Source organism: Crinia signifera, chromosome 4 (assembly GCF_055691185.1).
Source record: "Crinia signifera chromosome 4, ASM5569118v1, whole genome shotgun sequence".
NCBI lineage: Eukaryota > Metazoa > Chordata > Amphibia > Anura > Myobatrachidae > Crinia > Crinia signifera.
This window is the reverse complement of record NC_139220.1, coordinates 203,339,352-203,359,476: the sequence shown is the minus strand read 5'-3', so window position 1 is coordinate 203,359,476 and position 20,125 is coordinate 203,339,352. Positions and strand designations below refer to the sequence as shown.

The window sequence follows — 20,125 nt, the reverse complement described above, 5'->3', positions numbered from 1 at the left end:
CAAAAAATGCCCTTTATCGTGGTTCATATACATAATAACACAGCTTCTATCTACATTTTACTGTTTTCAAACATTTCTCATGTTATATCCTTTTTTATGATAAAACAGGAAGGTTGCATTACTGTAAGTGCTATTACTATTACTTATTAGTATTTTTTCTTATGATATAGAAATGATTAGGGAGTTCTTAAGCCCAATAGATTTCTTAATTACAAATAAATAAATGTGATGTGCACGGTCAGGTTCGGATCTTAAATCTGGGGTATTGAAAAGGCAACAGTATGGTGAGATTTAGATTTGAGGAAGCAGATATACTTGACCAAGTCTCATTTTATTGATAGCCCCCTAATCAGCTAGCTGAGGACAAACAGATCATGGTGACCGCAGGATCAATAGTACAAGACACAGGAATCGACATTAAAAACATTTCAACGTATCATATATCAGATAGCAAAAGTGTACACTCCGACACAAGTACATCTGGGCATAACATTGGCATACGCATTAACACATCCCTTACACAACTCATACGGAGCCTTCTTATTATATCATACGATAAGTTGGGGAAACCAATCACTACTGATTCTCACAAACCTTGCTATACTTTAAAAAAGGAAAAGGGGGAGGAGCAGCGCTATATCTAATAAAAAAAGGGTGTATGCATCAATTTAAAAATATAACAATTTATTCACATATAAACATTCATATATCACAATTTAAAAGGACCTGATGAGGTAAAAATAAGGACCTATGGAGAGTAAATAAACATCAGAAAAAAGGGGGAAGATTGATATAACCTGCGTGGATCATGGATAATGTCCAGTAATTGCAATGAATCCGTTGAATGGTATTCCTGAATGTCCTATGGTCTCCTGGTTCCGAACCCGTTGGCATAGGATGTTGTTTATCAAGCTGTGGGTGAACACAGCGAAACGCGTTGGTGCTGCTAGACCTGACTTGACCTAACTTGGAGAACAAACATCCTATACCATCTGGAGAAAAGGTTGACCACCTGCCTATTATTGGATCACGTCCTTCCAACTTTAAAGCAATTCACCGTTTTCAAAACACCTGACCTATTGGACTGCCGTATATAGGTCCCCCCGGGCTGGCTAAACAACATCCTATGCCAATGGGTTTGGAACCAGGAGACCATAGGACATTCAGGAATACCATTCAACGGATTCATTGCAATTACTGGACATTATCCATGATCCACGCAGGTTATATCAATCTTCCCCCTTTTTTCTGATGTTTATTTACTCTCCATAGGTCCTTATTTTTACTTCATCAGGTCCTTTTAAATTGTGATATATGAATGTTTATATGTGAATAAATTGTTATATTTTTAAATTGATGCATACACCCTTTTTTTATTAGATATAGCGCTGCTCCTCCCCCTTTTCCTTTTTTTATATGTTTACATTGGGGAACTGACCACCCCCGGTAGCAGCTGCTAATTAGAAACCAATTCATTACAAGGCGCTCTAAAAATCAACCTAGGTTGATCACTTGCTTCCTTGCTATACTTTAACCTGATACATACAGATAGTGGTAGATGCTCAATTAGTTCAGTAGCATTTCCCAGGTGCATGAGGGAGGGGTTAAATACTGGGTAAGTAAAACAAGACATTTTTTCCCTCAACACACTGAGCAATGCTAGTAACCAATCTAGAACACTACATGATAATAGAATTCAGAGATATTGGTTACATATACCTGCGCAGGTGTATGCTATGCCCCCAAGCCGCATCAAGGCTTCTCTGTATATTGGGGGTCCCTAGCGCTATATCTAGGTGCAGGGTGCGGCACCCCAAAAAACCATCATAAGCTGGGAAGCCCAGCGCAGCATGCCAGTGATATACTAAGTGTTAATAATTAGTGATAGGAAGCCGAAGCTATATAAAAAGAGAGAGATAAATGAATGTAATTAAAATAGGATAGAGATAGTGTTAGTGAGGGAAAAGTGTTAATAGAATGTAAGGGCATGCTGCACTAAAGCCACCCACCCCATCCAGTCCAGGGGCACCGCACCCCACACCACCGTTACCCTAAATTGGGTCTACGATTAACCAGCAAGGAGCCACATGATAATGGCTCCTTACTTGATATATCCAAACTAAGAGCTACCTACCTTGGAGCAACCCCGGACTACTCCATGTGGCATATCAGGACCCACATCTCCTCCTAATATGGGCTCCCTTCTGCCTCTAACAACATACATACAGATAGTGGTAGATGCTCAATTAGTTCAGTAGCATTTCCCAGGTGCATGAGGGAGGGGTTAAATACTGGGTAAGTAAAACAAGACATTTTTTCCCTCAACACACTGAGCAATGCTAGTAACCAATCTAGAACACTACATGATAATAGAATTCAGAGATATTGGTTACATATACCTGCGCAGGTGTATGCTATGCCCCCAAGCCGCATCAAGGCTTCTCTGTATATTGGGGGTCCCTAGCGCTATATCTAGGTGCAGGGTGCGGCACCCCAAAAAACCATCATAAGCTGGGAAGCCCAGCGCAGCATGCCAGTGATATACTAAGTGTTAATAATTAGTGATAGGAAGCCGAAGCTATATAAAAAGAGAGAGATAAATGAATGTAATTAAAATAGGATAGAGATAGTGTTAGTGAGGGAAAAGTGTTAATAGAATGTAAGGGCATGCTGCACTAAAGCCACCCACCCCATCCAGTCCAGGGGCACCGCACCCCACACCACCGTTACCCTAAATTGGGTCTACGATTAACCAGCAAGGAGCCACATGATAATGGCTCCTTACTTGATATATCCAAACTAAGAGCTACCTACCTTGGAGCAACCCCGGACTACTCCATGTGGCATATCAGGACCCACATCTCCTCCTAATATGGGCTCCCTTCTGCCTCTAACAACATACATACAGATAGTGGTAGATGCTCAATTAGTTCAGTAGCATTTCCCAGGTGCATGAGGGAGGGGTTAAATACTGGGTAAGTAAAACAAGACATTTTTTCCCTCAACACACTGAGCAATGCTAGTAACCAATCTAGAACACTACATGATAATAGAATTCAGAGATATTGGTTACATATACCTGCGCAGGTGTATGCTATGCCCCCAAGCCGCATCAAGGCTTCTCTGTATATTGGGGGTCCCTAGCGCTATATCTAGGTGCAGGGTGCGGCACCCCAAAAAAACATCATAAGCTGGGAAGCCCAGCGCAGCATGCCAGTGATATACTAAGTGTTAATAATTAGTGATAGGAAGCCGAAGCTATATAAAAAGAGAGAGATAAATGAATGTAATTAAAATAGGATAGAGATAGTGTTAGTGAGGGAAAAGTGTTAATAGAATGTAAGGGCATGCTGCACTAAAGCCACCCACCCCATCCAGTCCAGGGGCACCGCACCCCACACCACCGTTACCCTAAATTGGGTCTACGATTAACCAGCAAGGAGCCACATGATAATGGCTCCTTACTTGATATATCCAAACTAAGAGCTACCTACCTTGGAGCAACCCCGGACTACTCCATGTGGCATATCAGGACCCACATCTCCTCCTAATATGGGCTCCCTTCTGCCTCTAACAACATACATACAGATAGTGGTAGATGCTCAATTAGTTCAGTAGCATTTCCCAGGTGCATGAGGGAGGGGTTAAATACTGGGTAAGTAAAACAAGACATTTTTTCCCTCAACACACTGAGCAATGCTAGTAACCAATCTAGAACACTACATGATAATAGAATTCAGAGATATTGGTTACATATACCTGCGCAGGTGTATGCTATGCCCCCAAGCCGCATCAAGGCTTCTCTGTATATTGGGGGTCCCTAGCGCTATATCTAGGTGCAGGGTGCGGCACCCCAAAAAACCATCATAAGCTGGGAAGCCCAGCGCAGCATGCCAGTGATATACTAAGTGTTAATAATTAGTGATAGGAAGCCGAAGCTATATAAAAAGAGAGAGATAAATGAATGTAATTAAAATAGGATAGAGATAGTGTTAGTGAGGGAAAAGTGTTAATAGAATGTAACCAATATCTCTGAATTCTATTATCATGTAGTGTTCTAGATTGGTTACTAGCATTGCTCAGTGTGTTGAGGGAAAAAATGTCTTGTTATACTTTAACCTGAGACTAATTGGTATCGGTACCCACTCATTGTCCCAGAACCGAATTTGGGGCTCAGCCTGTGCACAGGAAAAGAGGTACAGTTCCCAGGGGAAGATGTCCCTAGGAAATAACCTGGCCTTCCTACGGATCAGTAGCCTGGGTCTCAATTCAGGTAGGCCTTCCTACGGATAAGTAGCCTAGAACACACTTCAGTCAGGCTTTCCTACAGATCAATAGCCTGGGTTGGTGGTCCCTTTTCTAAAGGGAAACCGTAGGGTCGATGTGTCCTGTCCCGTCCTGAACCCGGTGGGACCGTGAACCTTACAGGGCAGAGGGGTCCCTTGTCTAAGGGGAGAATAAGTGTTCCTCGATAATGGTGTGGGGCCAGGGCCAAACTCACGGTTTTGTAGGCTGTTATAGGACAGTTGAGGCTCCTCTCCAAGAGGGGGGTTCCTTCCACTGGCCCACCCTGGCCGTATAGCACTGCCGTCCGCCTGCCACCCGGGGAGAGAGAATGGTTACGCTCCACCCTGCTGCCGCTCAGGTGCTGGTGGGGTCTGTCGGTGCTGTGGCTCTCCTGTCTGCCGCATCCACGCCGGGTCCCTCTCCTGCTGCTGCACGCTGGTTCCAATCCATGCCGCTGCCTCTCCAGCAGTCACTCAGCTGCGCGGCTCAGTCAGGCGCCGGGGGTCTCCTCTGCCCCTGGTGCAATCAATCACCGCCGCCGGGTCTGCCGATCTCACTCCCAGACGCTGCTGATGCAGCTCTTCACTCTCTGTCCTTCCTTCCCATGCGCCCGCCGGCGACCTCTGACCCCCCTTCCTTCTGGCTTCTCCTCGCGCCACTGCCTCCTCCAATCCCGGCCGGGCTCCTTCTTTGATCTTCGGGGTAAGTCTCACCGCTTGTCTCTCAGCTGCAGCAGCTGCGGTGAGGGTAGTTAACCCCTTCCACGCCGCAGAGTTAATCCTCCGCGTCCTGCTTAGGGGGACCCTCTGCAAGGTGCCACATAAACAGGTAGTGCTGGTGCACCATGTCTTTCCTCCAGGCCGACTTCAGTGGGTGCAGTGAGTACGGTGCACAAGGGCCACTAAGTTCAGGGGCCTCACACCCTACACCCTGAACCCATTATATTAATACTTTTGTCTTTGGAGTAGTGGCGTACCTATAATGGGTATAGGTGCAGTGCATGCCGTGCACACGGGCCCCTGAGTAGCAGTAGTTATACAAAATGCGGTATTTGTTTCCTAGCACGGCCACCCCGATTTACATCGGGGTGGTCGTGTCGGAAAAATCGCGTCCATCGCATGCGATTTGGTCGCATGCGATGCGATCGACGCGACCGACCCGATTTTTTGATTGAATGAAATGTAAATCGGGTCCCTGGGACCCGATTTTACATTGGATTCAATGTAAAATATTCCCAACCCCCCCAAATTTAACGGCGTAAACCCCACCCCACGATAGACGCCAACCCGAAGCGTGGCGAGCGCAGCGAGCCCGCGAGGGGCGGCGGTGCGCGTCCTCACGGCCTCGCTGCGCTCGCCACGCTTCGGGTTGGCGTCTATCGTGGGGTGACGACGGGGACATCTATAATGTGAAATGGGTCATATTGGCCCATTTCACATTTTTCACATTTTCTCACGATTTCAATGTTAAAAAATATTTTAACATTGAAGCCTATGGAAAAATCGGGGGCATCGCGTCGGGACCAATGTTAATGGTCCCGACCGACGCGATGCCCCCGATATTTTACCTTTCCCGACACGATTTCAATGTTAAAATATTTTTTAACATTGAAGCCTATGGAAAAATCGGGGGCATCGCGTCGGTCGCGTCGGGACCAATGTTAATGGTCCCGACCGACGCGATGCCCCCGATATTGTGTCTTAGCCGGCAAAATGGACCTGATTTCAAAGGAAATCGGGTCCATCGTGTGGATCGTGTACCTTAACTTAAAGGTACACGATCCACAAGATTGTGGCCGTGCTAGGAAACAAGTACCCAAAATGCTCATGGTCCCGAGCATTTCGGATAAGTTATACTCAACCTGTATTAACATTTAACGCTATAGATGGTCTATTATATAGGCTGTATCAAACATGAAAAAAATTAAAAAAGTAGCCAGGAAAAGGTGAAACATGCCATAATGAAAAAATAAATAAATACACAAGCATAATAGAACCAGTACTGCACTTTCTAAGCACACATTGCCCCACCTCCTGTTAAGGCTCCTGGGGATTATTCAGACCTGATCGCAAAGCTGTGATTTTGCATGGTGAACGATTATCAATAAACTGCAAATGTGTAAGGAACGTACAGTAGTAAGCATGTGCAAGGCCATTCAACAAAAAAATCCAGCGTCTTTTCTGATCGCAAGCCATTTGCAAGTTGACTGAGAGGAAATAGGCATTTGGTGGGTGGACAACGGCCATTTTCTGGGAGTGTCAGGAAAAACACAGGTGCCCAGGCATTTTCATAGACCGTGTGTGGCGTCAGAGTCCTAGTAAGCCTTGTTAACACCTGCAATTCGTATCAGGACGGCTGCCACGTGGTATAAATTAGCCTGTTCTGCAGCAAGCGTCAGTGCACCCACTTCTGTTGCTGGACTGTGAGATGGGACCCACCAGTTGATTCTGCATGATGTAGATGGCCGAATCTCAGGGCTAGCATCAGAAATTGTGGGGCCCAGGACTGACAAAATAGGCAAGGCCCTCCCTTTCATGAACACCTGGATTGCCTGGTGAGACCTGCGTCTGCAGCACTGGCCGCACTACTCAGCCTCTACATTGCTTCCTGGGAAATTTTTATTTTGTTTATGACAAATTGAACATTATAAACTCCAGACCTGCACCCCCTTCCTTTCTGGGACCGGAGTTCCCGCAGTCCGTCCATCCCCTGACGGTTGCCCTGCTCAGGAGTCCAACCCTGATCCATTGCCCGCTGTCACGCAGCATAGCTCGATCCCTGAAAATGTTTTAAGGGGGGGCGTCCGAAACTGAAACATGCCTCTAGGCAACTGGGATGAAGTTACACCCCTGTAAGTTACTGACGTGTTGACTATCAGTCCTGTGAGTTGCACCTATGTGTGTTGTTTACTGTGGAATTAGAATTTCTGACCAATCCCACCAGAGTCGGAACTTAGGAGTGGTTGGCCCAGGTGCAAAACTACATTTTTGGGCCCTCCTATTCCACTCCAACCCAAGTTCACAATATGCCACACAGCAGTGGGTGGCAGAAGTGGGCCCCTTAGTCTTCAGGGGCCCCGTTGCAATGTACCTGCTGCACCAATGGTAGTTCCGCCTCTGAATCCCACTTAGGGCTCAATTCAATTATGCGTGATAATGCTCCTGTGAGTAAGTGCAGCTACAGTTAATGCGGCACTTATGGTACCACCTGATTTTTCTTTATGGGCTGCAAACAAAAATCTATGAGTTTGGGGTGAGATCAGGCTGCCACGGGCATACTTCTAATGCTGTTGCTGGCCTTTCTATGCCATTGTGACAGTAACTGACACCCCTTATACTGTTTTCAGTCATATTTTATAATGCTTGTAACTACTGATTGTTCTCTGTTGTTTGTTTTCTGTATACCAGCCTTTTGTAACACAGACATCAGTCTTTTTTTTCTGGTTATCAGAGTTTTCCTGTCTGGGAGAAGGAAAATAAGATATACTGCAAGCAAAATTTGGTGGATGGGACAGGGCCCAAGACATTCTGGACTCGGGAACTTATAGGAGATGAGCTGATTCTGGTAAGACCTGATATAATCTACTTGTTTAATGGACAGTCACTAACAAGCTGTTGTTTAAACTATTTTGTGTGTCAGATTGAGGAAACCATAAATTAAGTAATCACAATCCCAGTTTCCCTTTCCTTGAAGCCCGGCCTACTCGTCTTCAAGCTGGACCCAATATTTTTTTCAAGCCAACAGAACATTGGCTCATTTCATTTTGTATTCCATATAGAATATGTAGAGAGTAGAGAATATATGCAGAAAGCTGGTCAGTTTAATCAAACTCCTGTGCATGGAATATGAATGTGGATACCATTGATATGTACGTATGACTAGAACACTTGCAGATGCATGAGGACTAGGAGCTAGTACATAGGGGTACGAGTCAGCAGTGAATATCTCTAGAACAGGTGATGCATATTTCTGGAACTGGGCTTTGGGCCCGATTCATGTTCAAATACAGCAAAAAAGTGTGCAAATGGGCAAAACCATTTTGCAATGCATATGGGACAAATGTCACATGTGCAGAGACTTAGCTGTTGTACACACCTAGCGATGATGGCTCAAATATGAGCCATCATCGCTAGACGTGCTGGTAAAACCAGCAGATGGCCCACTTTTCTAGTGATGATGCGGGAACGCGCATCATCACTAGTCGGGCATCAGTGGCCCATACACACTTGACGATTTTAAGCTGAAACTCGCTCAAAACGGCTGTTTTGAGCAAGTTTCAGCTTAAACATGGCAAGTGTGTATGGGCCATTAGATTTGGTTGGGCAATATTTTTCCTCTGCAGGGTAAATGCTGGCTTATTTTGCATGTAGACACCAGTACTACTTAGTGTTATTTTTACATTGCAATATAGATTTCAGATTGAACACACCCCACTCAAATCTAAATCCCTTTACACGTTCCATCTGCCCCATGAGTTTTTCCCAGTTTGTTTGCTTTCCTTACAAACATGAATCAGATCTTTAGACTGTCAAACATGATACTGTAGCCAAATTGAAAACAATGTCTGAAAAGATCTGTGGTTCTGGTAGCTTGGCTAAAACTGGACTTGCTGTCAAGACTGGGACAGGCTGTGCTAATTAGCGGACTGAGCCCGGAGGAGCACAATGTTCCTGGGTTGGGATTGCCTGAGCTGGATGCTAGGGCGGGACCGGCTAAGCTAGATAGCAGACTGGGGGCAGAGAATGCTGAATTAGATACAGTACACTATGAAGCACAGCCACACTCTGCAGGCAGGTAGCAATGGTGCACTGGCAACCAGCCCTCCAGTAAGTCCTTTTGTGGATGCTGGTTGGATGTTTGCATCAGGTGTCCAGAAGAGTGTGAGCCATTGGTGGCACAGTGATTACTTGACATGGCGACACCCTGAGAACATACTGTAGCTGGCATGAGCAGTCTAGGAGACACCAATGCGGTCTACAGTTACATTATGCAGACACCAGCAGCTGGCAGCACTGGGGAGACAGACAGGGGCTGGAGAACTGGAGACCCTAGGAGATCCCAGCAACCATCCCATCAAGACCTGGAATGGTAAGAAACGGCCTGGGTCTAAGGTAGTCCTCCTGAGTTGTGACACAATGGGATCCCTGGGGTCTAGAACACAGTGCACCAGAAAGACCCCTCAAGTATAGTGATCAAGAATAGAAGGAGGCCTGTCAACTCGCCTTGCCCCCATTTTCATCACTAGAGATGCTCTGCTGCCACCAGAGACTGTGCCTGCCTGCCAGCTCCTCCTCAGTTGAAGGAGCCGGGTGCTGCATGACAATGTCACAGTGCAGCAACCAGTTCCTGGTCACTAGGAGCCAACATTTCAGTGTCACCTCCTTGTAGTGTGACTCCCAATGTGGCCCACAGCCCCTGCACTCCCCTAGTGACGTAAGTGCATGAAATGGTTGATAATTTAAAACTTTAGCTATTAGAGATAAGTTATATTTATCAATTTATATATAAACAGAAATTATATATCAAAATCGGTCCTCCTATGTTTACAATCAAACAAGAAAGAAATGAAAAATAATTCACATGTATCATATATGAATAATAATGCAAAATATAGATATGATAATAGTGTATATATACACATATATGAGACTTTGAATATCATTAGGGATAGAATTCTCTTAAAAAATAGCAAATTTCTTTTGGCTAACTTTATATTCTAGGTTATAATTTCTTAAAATTAGTCTGTTGTTTCTTAGTAAATACGTTCATGACAAGGTGCAACTAGAATGGCAGGTTAACACATACATATGAACTCGATTTATGTGTGCATTATTCAAAGATGCAGCAGCATACTGTACTGTACTGTATATTGCTGGAAATTTGGTGAGTTTTTGCTTCAGAGGTGTGTGAACAAGGTAGGCAGGAGAGGCTCCCCTCTCTCATACTTCGCAGTTTTGACTATAAAAATGATTAGATACTATTTCTTTGTATTTTTCTTATCTTTTTATAGTAAAAAAGCTGTATACTCTGTAATCAGTGTGGGCATAAGTATAGGCAGTGCTAGTACCATCGGCAACTGGTGTGTGTGTATATGGCAAGTGGTGTGGACATACTTATAGGCAGTGCTATCACTGTTGGCAACTTTTGTGGGCATATGTATAGGCAATGCTACTACCATCAGCAATTGGTATAGGCATACGTATAGGCAGCGCTGCTACCATCGGCAACTGTTGTGGGCATATGTATAGGCAGTGCTACTCCTGTCAGCAACTGGTGTAGGCATGTGTATAAGGAGCGATACTACTGTCACCAACTGGTGGGGGCATATGTGTAGGCAGCGCTACTACTGCCACCAACTGGTGTGGGTGTATGTATAGACAGCACTACTACTATCACCAACTGGTGAGGGTATTATGTGCAGTATAAGCAGCGCTACTACTGTCAGTAACTGGTCTGGGTGTTATGTATAAGCAGTGCTACTACTGTTAGTTACTGGTGTGGGCATATGTATAGGCAGCGCTACTTCTGTCCGCAACTGGTGTGGGCATATGTATAGGCAGCACTACTTCTGTCAGCAACTGGTGTGGGCATATGCAGCATTACTACTGTCAGCAACTGGTGTGGGCATATGTGTAGGCAGCGCTACTACTGTTGGCAACTGGTGTAGGCATATGTATAGGCAGCGCTACTACTGTTGGCAACTGGTGTGGGAGTATGTATAGGCAGTGCTTCTACTCTCAGTAACTGGTGTAGGTGTTATGTATAAGTAGAGCTACTACTGTCGGCAACTGGTCCGGCCATTATGTATAAGCAACGCTGCTACTGTTAGTTACTGGTGTGGGCATATGTATAGGCAGCGCTACTACTGTCGGCAACTAGTGTGGGCATTATGTATTAGCAGTGCTACTACTGTCAGCAACTGGTGTGGGTGTTATTTATAAGCAGTGCTACTATTTTGGTTACCAAAATGTCTAGTAGTTATGGCACTGGTGCTGTGTAATGTGAATAAGGTTGTGCTACTGTGTGGTTGTAATTTGAAATGGAAGTACTATTGTGTGGCCACGCCCCTTCCTTTTGAGACCACACCTCTTTCTTTCGGTGTGCGCTGTCCTTTTCTAAAGCATAGGAGGGTGCAAATTTATAGTTTGCAGGAGGGCGCCGAACACCCTAGTCCCATTCCTGTTAGGGGCCACTGTGCATTGCTTTGCCCAGGGCCTACAATGCATTGTTTCATTGGACAAATAATCTGCACAGACTCATTTTCTCCATCTACTGACCAGTTCTCTAGGCAGCTGCATAAAGCTACTTAAAGGTAGCACTGGACCTCCAAAAACCTATAAAATAAATGTAAAATGCCATCAGGGCCAAGTGACTACTCCTTGCATCAAATTCAAGATCTGTATTCCTTGCACATAACAATGCTAGTAAGTTCTGTGGTACTAGAAGGAAGAAGCCTCTTCTGACAATAAGGAGAATGTTTCTATACAGGTACTCTAGGTGTGCAGTGTTTTTTTTGGACAGCTGGCGCCACCTAGCCTATGTTAAGAGCAATGATGGTCCGGAGATAAATCTGATTGACAATTCTGTATTTGATGTGGAATTTTTCCCATTGGGATAAAATAAAAATTATTTCAATGGGGTTATTATTCACCTTCCCCTGAGACAATAATGGGAAAACTGTGAAGACTTTGAACTTGATCTAGTGCTAATGCTGAAAAGAATGCATTGATCTTTAAAACTCATTCAATCTGACCGCAGGGATGGAAAAATTAGGTTACACTGTTATCTGTATAATTGGCTTTAACATTAAGGCTATGCTCTGTGTGTTACATCAGTGACTGTTTTTTATTTTCTCACACTCACTTATTATTAGTTTAAGTGTGTACTTCAGTGCATCAATGTGTGCCTAATTCATGTACTTGCTATTTGTCCCCTATTTCCTGTGATTTTCTCGGTTAGTACAAGTGAAAGGTGGAAATTTACTGACCTACAGTTTGATTAAATTACCTATCACACACATACTGTATATTATGCAACATTTTACCGAGAATATTTAAGTCAATATCATGAGTCCCTGCTTGCAATCCATATGACCCCTCACATACAGATACACTTGACTTGTTTATCAGAATCTAGTTAATGTACCAGTATGTTTTTGGAGTTGTACACATGGTGGGTACCATGGCACTACTATAAAAAAAAATATAGGGCACACTCTTATACATACTTGCCTACCCTCCTGCATTCTGCAGGAGACTCCCTGAAATAGCAGCAATCTCCCTCTCTCCATCATTAGTCTACCAATCTCCCTCATTTCACCTAACCCACATTACACTGTTAAATTTTTGGGGTAAAAAAAGGAATTAGAGACAGATATTTACACTGATTCATCAGCGCCATTTTCCAGTAGCTCTTACTAACTGATTTGTTGCTCATCTACATTTGGATATAAGTCATTTTAAAAGACTCCTCTCAGATGTAGCAGTACACACCCACACTTCTAAGTGCCGCGTTCACAATCTCTTTTCACAATCTCTCTTTATATGGAACTAGACACACCCTTTGGGTGGAGCCTGAAATGCCCCCTCAATGGGGCGCTGTGCAAAATTCTCCTGCTACCTATAATCTCCCTGAAATTAGTTTTCAAAAGTAGGCAAGTATGCTCTTATAACACTACAAGTGCAAGTATGCAAATGAGCCAAACAAGTGTTGTCTTGCCACCAGACTTGATAAATATATAATATTGCCCCATTTGTTACTTAAATAAATAATAATGCCTCCAATTTCAAACAAATAAATATTACTAATGTTAAATAAAGCGATCGCTGGTGGGCTGGATAAAGCAGGCTCCATCTGTAAACCACAGCCACCCTGTCCCTGGGATGCATCATTTGGCTTAACTCTCCTTTAAATTCCACCTTCTGACACTAGCGAAAATTAACAAATGGGAGAATTATTCTGAATGCGGAGTAGAGGGTGCTGCATGGCGCCTGTGATAGACACAGCACTGCAGATCCTCCCCTGTACTATGTAGTTGGCACTGCAGTCCACTACATTTTTATTTTATAACCTCTACTTGGTTAAACCAGCTTGATTCACATTGTAATAGTTTCAAAGCACAATCATCTCCCCAAATTAGAGGCGGAACATAAACTATAATTCTATAGAGTAAAATGGATAAAGGATGGGAGAAGTAACTCTGCAGTTAGTGTCGTTCTACTGGCTGTTCTCTAGTGCTTGCGTTTGCGGTCTGTTTTCCAATATATGTAATCCCACAAGGGAAATAATCTGAAAAATAATAAACAATGATTTACAGTACATGTAACATGATGTCTAATAGAAAGAAGTTTGCCAGTATGTGGTGGTGGAAATTTAGTTCCCAAAGTAGAGATGGGTCTGTCGTGAGCGAGGCGGTTCTTTTTTGAATAACTCACTTAAAAGAGACAGTGAGCCGTTGCTCCCTAAAAGGTGAATGGTCATTCTTTTAGTTTCGTTTTCATACAATGCATTTACCTGAGCACAGCAATGCCACAAATGGTAGCTTAGAGCAGTGGTAGCCAACTCCAGTCCTCGAGAGCTACCAAGAGTTCACATTTTCCAGACATCCTAGCTGCTGCACACAGGGGCGTAACTATAGCACCGCAGCCCCCGCCACGTGGGGGGGAGCTGTGCATGTGGGGGCGCCGGGGGCTGCGGTGCTATAGTTACCCCCCCCCCCCAATCCCCCGCAGACTTACGTATGTCGCTGGTCCCGGCGGCTCCGTTCTTCTGATGAGGACCACCACAAAATGGCCGCCCCAATATAGCACACAGTTCTCTGAAACTGTCTGCTGTATGGGGGCGGCCATTTTGTGGTGGTCCTCAGCAGAAGAACGGAGTCGCCGGGACCAGCGTGATAGGTAAGACTGCGGGGGAGGGGGTTAGCATGGGCGGCGGGCGGCGGGGGGGGGGGTGCTTGACGGGGCGGCAGCGGGGGTGGGTATGGGCGCCCCCCCTAGTGGCGGGGGGGCGCCCAAAACGTAGCTACGCCACTGGCTGCACAGGTGCACTCATTACTCACTAACACATTTTAAAAGATCCACAGGTGGAGCTTATTACTTCACTTGTGATTCTGTGAGGAGATATGAAAACATGCACTGTTGGTAGCGCTCGAGGACTGGAGTTGGCTAGAGAAAAACTGTACTGACTGACTCAGGGCTGTAGTTCATCCAGCTCCACAGAGTGCAATCCACACCATGTCTGAGCTCAGCACTGCCACCTGTGGCAGCTGAGATGTACTAACTCTGGAGAGTATTGCATTGGAGGCAGAGCTGCTGAGTGCTGCTGCAGAACAATCTGGAAGCACCACATGATTTGATACTGCACACAGGAGTGTGCCCAGTACCAGAAGCAGCATAGTATCACAGAAAGGTGTGTAGCATGACCACACATTCTCTCTCACAGACACACAGACTTTGGCTAGGCAGTGCACATGTTGTTTTTATTTGTTAGATCTGTGTTTGCTGTGCTGTGTAGTACTTTTAACTTTCATTTTACAGCACCAGATTCATGAAGTATAGATCCAGTGAGCTGGGCTCCATCCGTCTGTGTCTCTCACTTGCTTTACTTCCTGGTGTATGACACCTCTATTACACCAGTGACCACTAACAGCCGTGTACTACATCATTGTCCGGTATCAAATGGTCCCCCCTGTATGGCCTAATTGACACACTTGTGTGTGTGGTGTTGAACACATTGAAGCTTGACGCTGTGGAGATAATCATGGGTCCGGCGGCATATGGTATCTTATCAGTGTTCAACAGGATAAATAGAAAAATGAGTGAAAATAACCACCTGTGAGATTAATGTACGAAATTTGTGTTACATTACTAAAATCAGTTGAATTGTAAATAAAACGAACAGATACTACACTTAGTACACTCAAACCATAAATAAGCAAATTTGTTCAAAGCGAGCCAATGAGTCGTCAAAAAAAAAAAAGAAAGAAAAAAAAAAGAACCGGATCTTTTCACTGAACGCTTGCTCACTCCCCACTCTCTTTAGTGAGTCACTTTGCCCATCTCTATCCCAAAGTCATACATTGGATGTAATGCCAGTGCATTTAAACCATATACAGTACATACACACACACACACACACACACACAAACACACACACACACACGTACTGTGACTATAAATTCAAGGGAATCTTTAAACACATACTCTGCATTTACTCTTAGCAACACTAATGCTGCTCATTAGTATATACTGATGAGCTGGCCAGACAGTCAGGTCAATAAGAACGTCAGATTAAAACAAGAAAGTCTTTGTTTCCTGACCCAAAACTCGTTAACATTATCCATATTCAAAGAGATCATTGTGCTTTTGCTCATTAAAACCCTAGTAGAAAATATTGTTTCATTTCCAAAATTGCCTTTTTGTTATCTTTGATATGAATGACAAAATCCACTTTTCAGATATTCTTTCCATCCACAAATCTGTTGCGTTTTTGCGTGTACTCTTCTGACCCAGGTCTCAAACATTAGGCACAACAAGGTTTTATACACTATATCATACTGCAATGTCATATAGACATTGATATCTTTCAATAATTAAATCAGTGTTTTCAAAATGTGGTCCTCATGCACCTCCAACATCGTATTTTCCAGGATTTCTTTACCCATATACATACAAGACTTTCCTGAATTTTCAGATGGTTTTTAATCATGTTTCGAAAATTGCTGAAAACATCCGCAGTACACATTTTAGCTTTTATAAATAAACTTTTTTACGATGCTGTTTCCGCTATTGGCTGACATTTTGAAAGTGGATGAAGCCTCAAAAAAATTATGTAACAGGGTGCTGTTCCACAGGGTTTGTATCAAAATGTAGTTGGTCAGGATACAAACAGCAGAATCTTGTTACCCAGAATGCTCACGTATCGCAGTGAGTATATCAACGCTGACCCCAATTGTCCCTTCCCACAACCTAACTCTAAATCCCCCATCCCAGACTAGCCCCAACTAACCCTAACCTTAATACTCACCCTGGGCATCCGTCAGCATTGTAAGAGTTCGGATTCCGGTGTTGAAATTCTGATCCGTTCCAGGCACCCTGCTAAACCTATGCAGATTACACAGGATACCGAAGGCGCCAACTCCAGGGCCCACCCCTCCCTACAGAACTGGGGAACAATGACGAGCACAGATTTTTAGAACAGTAGATACATTTTGTTAAAAGACATTCAGGAAGTTTTGTTTTTGCAGTCTCTTGTGTGAGATACATGCAAATTCCAAAAACATGTCCTCTATGTTTTTAACAGTGTTTGAGACAGATTGTTTTTGGAAATATAGGACAATTTTGTCAAGGAAGACATAGGGGCAGCAGCTTAAGGCATAGGGTTTATTGTGTTGAAATGCAGATGCAAAGTGAAACTACAGTTGGCTGATAAAAATATAAATTGCTCACTTTGTGAAAGATTGATTCTGAGGTAGCAAAGCGACTTCTGAAATAAAATGTTAGAAATAACATTCAGTAAAGTTGCTGAACCTCTTACTTCTCTGCTCCTCCACATAGCACAGTGGAGTGCACCAAGCTTATTTACTGCTTTTTTTTGACAGAGACATTCTACATTTTCTGTACTGCTTGAACTTGTACATATATAGGCGGGAGGGCCCTATGCACCCTGTCACATCTATAATTTCACCAATGTTCACTGGTCACTGATGAAAACGGGACACTCAGCAATTTGGTCGCTGAGCGATATATATATATGTGTACGGTATGTAAAATTATAGCATTATACTTTTTTAGTTGAAATGTCTGCTTTGTACAGCAGTTCCGACTTCTATTTTAAAATAAATGATTACTTTACTTGAATCTGTTTTCTGCCCACCACACATGCTCAATGTACAGCATACTTGCCCACATAAAAAAAAAACCTCCTCTCCAGGGAGCCAAGTGAGAAAAACGCAATTTACCCATGTGGGAGGTGGGGCCAGGATGCACATCATTAGGGTAAAAAAATGTATTTCCTTACACACAGACAAAAAGTAGTGCTGAATGGAATAAAAAAAATGGATTGTTGGTGATTGGATTAGCATTACAAATATTAAATCATAGATAAAAACTTCATAAAATATCACATAAAATGAATATATTGTGACACATTAAAAAAAACACAAGTATTCAATAATTGCACTTCATATCACTCACTAGGACAGTTTTTCAGTTTGTTACTATAATGCCCCTTGGACTCCCAAGCACTGTAGCAGTTCCTTTAGACCAGGGGTCAGGGAACTTTTGGTACTTGTTTCCTAACACGGCGCCCATGATATTCAGTCGTATGGCATTGTATTCAATTTAAAAAATTGTATACCATTGTATATGGCATACAATGGCATACAATGCAATGCGATTTTAAATTGTATAAGCACCCTAATGGTTTTTTTCAATGTTAAATGGTCCCCCTATAAGATAAATAATTGTATAAGCACCGTAATAGGTGCTTACAATGTTAAATGCACCCCTACGCCACCGCCACTATCAACGCCAACCCGAAGCGTGGCGAGCCCGCGAGGGGCGGCGATATGCGTCCTCCGACCTTTTCATACCCCCACTATCCACGTCGGAGTGGAGCTGTTTTTATATAGTGTGGCGAGCGCAGCGAGCCCCACGAGGGGACGCGCATTACTTCACATGTATTCTGCTGCGATCGCCGCGCTTCGGGCTCGGTGGCTCGCTGCGCTCGCCACACTATATAAAATCAACTCCACGCCGACGTGGATAGTGGGGGTATGAAAAGGTCGGAGGACGCCTACCGCTGCCGCTCGCCACGCTTCGGGTTGGCGTTGATAGTACGGGTGGCGTGGGGGTGCTTTTAACATTGTAAGCACCTATTACAGTGCTTATACAATTATTTATATATAGGAGGCACATTTAACATTGAAAACACCCATTAGGGTGCTTATACAATTTAAAATCGTATACCATTGTATATGCCATACAATGGCATACAATTCGATGGTATACAATTTAAAATTGTATAACATCGGCTAACATCGCATCGCATACCATCGTATGCCTTATGGTATGCAATGCGATGGGCACCGTGCTAGGAAACAAGTACCGAACTTTTTTACCTTTTACCCCAAAATATATTTAGATACGCCGACGTTACCCTCTTGATTTGAAAGGAAGGAAATCATATATTTGTAATATACACTGTACCTCCAGAAATTGATGATATATACTGCTAGCACGGTACACAGCCTGGCAGCAATTGATGATAATTACCATGTATGGCTGTGTGTGGTACATACAGTTGGGCTCATAAGTTTACATACCCTAGCAGAATTTGTGATTTTCTGGCCATTTGTCAGAGAATATGAACTCACAAACTTTTCTTTCACTTATGGTTAGTGGTTGGGTGAAGCCATTTATTGCCAGACAACTGTGTTTACTCTTTTTAAATCATAATGACAACAGAAACTACCCAAATGACCCTGATCAAAAGTTTACATACCCTGGAGATTTTGGCCTGCACACAAGTTGACACAAACGGGTTTGAATGGCTACTAAAGGTAACCATCCTCATCTGTGATCTGTTTGCTTGTAATCAGTGTGTGTGTGTATAAAAGGACAGTGAGTTTCTAGTCATGGGGAAAGTGAAAGAATTGTGAAAGGATCTGCGGGAAAAGGTAATTGAACTGTATAAAACAGGAAAAGGATATAAATAGATATCTAAGCAATTGAGAATGCCAATCAGCAGTGCTCAAACTCTAATTAAGAAGTGGAAAATGAGGGATTCTGTGGAAACTAAACCACACGTTCAGGTATGCCAACATTAATTTCAGTTACAACTGCAAGGAAAATTGTTTGGGATGCAAAGAAAAATCCACAAATAACTTCAGCTGAAATAAAGGACCCTCTGCAAAAAAGTGGTGTGGTTGTTTCAAGATGCACAATAAGGAGGCATTTGAAGAAAAATGGGCTGCATGGCCGAGTCGCCAGAAGAAAGCCATTACTACGCAAATGCCACAAAGCCCACTTACAATACTCCAAACAGCACAGAGACAAGCCTCAAAACTTCTGGAACAAAGTCATTTGGAGTGATGAGACCAAAACCTAACTTTTTGGCCACAACCATAAGCATTACATTTGGAGAGGAGTCAACAAGGCCTATGATGGAAGGTACACCATTCCTACTGTGAAACATGGAGGTGGATCGCTGACGTTTTGGGGATGTGTGAGCTACAAAGGCACTGGAAACTCAACTCAAAATTGATTACAAGATAAATGCAGCATGTTATCAAAAAATACTGGAGGAAAATTTGCACTCATCAACCCGGAAGCTGCGCGTGGGATGTACTTGGACGTTTCAACATGACAATGATCCAAAACACATGGCCAAGTCGACCTGTCATTGGCTACAGCAGAATAAAGTGAAGGTTCTGGAGTGTCCATCTAAGTCTCCTGACCTCAATATCATTGAGCCACTCTGGAGAAATCTCAAACGTGCAGTTCATGCAGGGCAGCCCAAGAATTTACAGGAACTGGAGGCTTTTTGCCAAAAAGAATGGGCAGCTTTACCATCTGAGAAAATGAAGAGCCTCATCCACAACTACTACAAAAGACTTAAAGCTGTCATTGATGTTAAAGGGGGCAATACACAGTATTTAGAACTGTAAACTTTTGATCAGGGTCATTTGGGTAGTTTCTGTTGTCTTTATGATTTAAAAAGAGTAAACACAGTTGTTTGACAATAAATTGCTTCACCCAACAACTAACCATGAGTGAAAGAAAAGTTTGTGAGTTATCATTCAGACCGGAGTGCCGCAGGGATGTGTCCTCAGTCC

General features: G+C 43.6%; 1 protein-coding gene across 1 annotated transcript in view; it reads left to right on the top strand.

Annotated features, from left to right (window-relative positions):
* Positions 1-20,125, top strand: part of CRABP1 (cellular retinoic acid binding protein 1) — a 50,239-nt gene that overhangs the window by 13,850 nt on the left and 16,264 nt on the right. Inside the window, exon 3 of the mRNA XM_083179735.1 lies at positions 7,738-7,851. Coding sequence (XP_083035861.1) covers positions 7,738-7,851 — 114 coding nt within the window. The remainder of the gene's footprint in view (positions 1-7,737; positions 7,852-20,125) is intronic.